Raw genomic sequence first — 3,439 nt, forward strand, 5'->3', positions numbered from 1 at the left:
CATGGAAAGATAAAAGAACGAAAGAACAATTGGAGAGAATGTGAGAGTGATATTCTGCCCTCTTTAGCTACATCATAGTTCTATCTTCTTTGTGCGATGTATAAGCATAAATCTGGTTTACCCACGCCTCCAGCTAACTTGGGTTAGTGTTAAAAGCAGTAGTTGCAAAGTTTGCAGTTCTTTTATCACTACATCTTCTCTCTAATAGCATTCATGCCCAAAACCATTGCGCAATGTAAAATATGTACAATTTTGAATAAATAAAATGCCCTACCGATGTATTTTTGGTCATCTTTACAGAAATCAAGGTGATTACCTGATTGAATTCCCACTAGAACGGCAAATTTCAGATGAACAGAAATTTCCCCTTAAAGTGGATGCATTATTAACTTTCCAGATGTAAGTTGGGTGTTACTTTTGATGATGGAACGAGCTGTAACTTCTAGCCGTGTTTTAAGAATAACAGGGACGTGGCAGCTGCAGTGGTACGTCAGGTGGCCAAATTGAATGTTTAGTAGACACATCATGCAGTCAGTTGGGTGAGCATATGTGCATGTAGAGGTTTTATTTATGCAAAACATAGGAGATCATTTTAGGTTAAATGGTGTAACCGTGACTATTCTACACGCAGTAGTGAGCAAAGTGCGTCCTCATGCTGATTGTAGTAGCTGGTGTAATTGTTGTGAGCTAATCGTGTAGTCGTGTGTGCGTGCCAGCAATGGAAGTGAAGATCCCTTTGAGCGAGGCTGCATAGTTTATGTATATCCATGAATGACTTCAAGCAATAGGGATCTTGAGCTGAAAGTGGGTGTGCTTATTTCTGAAAAAATCTGAACAACTGACTCGCTCACCTCAAAGAAGTCTCTAGTAGAGCCTGACTTGATAATTCCATACTTGACCTTCGACTGTCTAGCCAAGTCCTCGTAGGATTGGATGGGATTCGTCATTCTCTCCACTGTCAAATAAGCTGCTAGATTGGCGGTGTAGGAGCTGACTATGATGAGAGTGAAGAACCACCATGCACCACCCACTATTCGACCCGAAAGAGATCTGACGGGACAGTAAAAGTGAAAAAGATTAATTGGCAACTGACTCATTTGTTTTCACACTTAAAGTAAGTGGGTTTTCAAATCATCCAACCACAACTCTTGCTAATTCTGCTACAGGGATCTAGGAGGGAAGTTGGCCACTCCAGCTGAAATTTTTTTGTTGTTCAAATACTACGCCAAGTGTCATTCCCTTTCAACAAATCACACATCCATTGTCTTCTGTGAGGGTTGTTCAGGTCCACTTGGAGGCTTTACCTTGGCATGCATGAAGACGAGTGTCGCGCAGTAGGAGGTGGCGAGAATGTCTAATTACGAGTTAACAATTAATGACTGATGAGTTGAGAGGCAACACTGATAATGGTACGTGCTGCTTGGCAAGCAAGTAAAAGAAACATCCCACCACGGAAGGGACCTAATTTACAGCAGAGGTAAAGCTGAATGAGTGTTTGATGCACTGCTACCTGTCTGCGGGTGACAATTCCAACTCCTGTAAATGGCAGATTACAACCTCAGCAATCATTCCTGCAAGCATCTAGCCAGCAAGTAAAGATTCTGATCATGGAAAGTCCTTGTAGAGATGTAGTGAAAGATTTTGGGTTGTACAGTGATTGCAGCACTTAAGAGCATTCCAGGAAACTTGTTCCAGGATATCTTGGCTCTTCGGACCGGTTGACTCGCACGCGCAAAATTTCTGCCTTGAAGATCTCCTCTTATTAGTTAAACGCAAAGTTTGTAAGTGGAGCAGTGGAATGCATGGACGAGTAAATGCATTATTTACTTAAAGTGTCTTTTTGTCGAAGCAATAAAATCGGTTCAGCTTGAATGAGCATCAGATTAATCACCTTGGAACAATATCTCCACCTTGCTGAACAAAAGTAGACAACGCAAACCAAAAACTGTTGAAGATTGAGAAAATACTGTCAGTGTGAGAGGTATCCACTGCTCCATCGCCCTCATCACCTTCTAGATTGGGATCTGTTGGAGTCTTGGACTTATTCAGTGGAGCACCCCATTCCGAGGGAGAGAGCCGACTGACAAGGAAGAGAACAACGGAGACACCGAGGTAGGCAAAGGAGATACACATCCAAATTTCTGTAGACAGGGGTTCCATAAAGGAGAGAGGGTCTGGATGGGGACGATCCATCTTCTGGTACATCACAGAGAGCCCGAACTCCATGAAGGGTGTGGTAAAATCTACCACACGTTCACGATCAGATGTTATGGTCAGTGGAGCCACAACTATGTCTGCTTCCTGTAAAAAGAAGTTAAGTTTCAAAGTTCTATTTGTTTAAATCCCTAAGTATTATACCAATGATCTTTCAATTTGTCCAGCTTAAGCTTAATGGATGAGTTAGGTGGTCTGGATTGAATTGAGACACAAAATCATCTCACCTCATACTGTGGGAAACGTACCGGTCATAAGTGATCCTACACAGGTCAAGGCCAGACATCATTAATCAACGTGAGATGGGAGGCTGTAATGGCGGTGAATACAGCCATGGAAAGGTTTGTGGTCCCATCTAAAGTCACATGTCAAGGAAGGCATTTTATCTACTTGTGTTTCAGTCTTCAACCCCAGTCTGAATGCTCAACAATATCTCAGCAAAAAATCCTGCTCCTTTTGACTCTGTTCTCAGTGTGAACATCGGAGGCCTACCATATCCTCAAGGGGTTAAGCTCTTTTCCATATGCTAAGGTAGAAAAACCTCCTTTACCTGCAGTATCTGACTTTTATCCTTCTTTTATGACCCCTAGCAGCAAAGTCTGAAAAAGATTGCTCTGATCTCACAGATAAATTATTTATTTTTACGACCAATTTATGCTTTATTACTAGCGTTGGTGCTCCTGCGTCTGCCGCCAACTATGTATGAAGAAGAACTGCAAGGCAAAAATGACATAAAATGGGCAGGAAATTCTTGGAGTCTTCCAAGTACATGCACCAAATCCATCTTGATGTGACTGTTCATTTTTCTACATCATTTACAGTTCCCCCGCCGAGGTATTATCCTTTAACAACTTCCATCTTCACATTCAATCCAAAGGTAGTTGATTTCAAGGACAAATAATTTGTTGCATGTTTGTAGATTATCACAGAAAAAAATCCTAACAATTTAGTAAAGCTGGGTTTCGTAGTTGACAATTTGTTATTGAGATAAGACTATTCAGTAACTAAAAAAACCCTTGACATTGCTTTTTCATTAAACTAGTTACAAACGCAAATTGCCATCCCAATGGACGAGACAAAGGTTGGCTAAAATTACTCTTTTCCACAAAAATAGCTGGATTTGGAGCTCAAGGTCCTGGAATTTAGTTTCTTTATTGTAACCATCTAGTGGTAATTAAAAAATTGACAGTAAATGGGGATAGGCCCATCCCTTTGTCTTCCCCTA

At 41.2% G+C, this 3,439-nt stretch overlaps 1 protein-coding gene across 1 annotated transcript in view; it reads right to left on the minus strand. All coding sequences in view use genetic code 11, as the record gives it.

Moving 5' to 3' along the window:
- The window catches only part of EGR_05032 (Glutamate receptor 3), a gene marked incomplete at both ends in the record, with an annotated part of 3,808 nt that extends 792 nt beyond the window's left edge, over positions 1-3,016 (minus strand). The window contains 3 exons of the mRNA XM_024494281.1: positions 852-1,050; positions 1,892-2,301; positions 2,984-3,016. Of these exons, the coding sequence (XP_024351375.1) occupies positions 852-1,050; positions 1,892-2,301; positions 2,984-3,016 (642 nt within the window). The remainder of the gene's footprint in view (positions 1-851; positions 1,051-1,891; positions 2,302-2,983) is intronic.
- Positions 3,017-3,439: the final 423 nt, after the last annotated feature.

The sequence above is a fragment of the Echinococcus granulosus genome, assembly GCF_000524195.1.
Source record: "Echinococcus granulosus chromosome Unknown EG_S00034, whole genome shotgun sequence".
Taxonomy (NCBI): Eukaryota; Metazoa; Platyhelminthes; class Cestoda; order Cyclophyllidea; family Taeniidae; genus Echinococcus; species Echinococcus granulosus.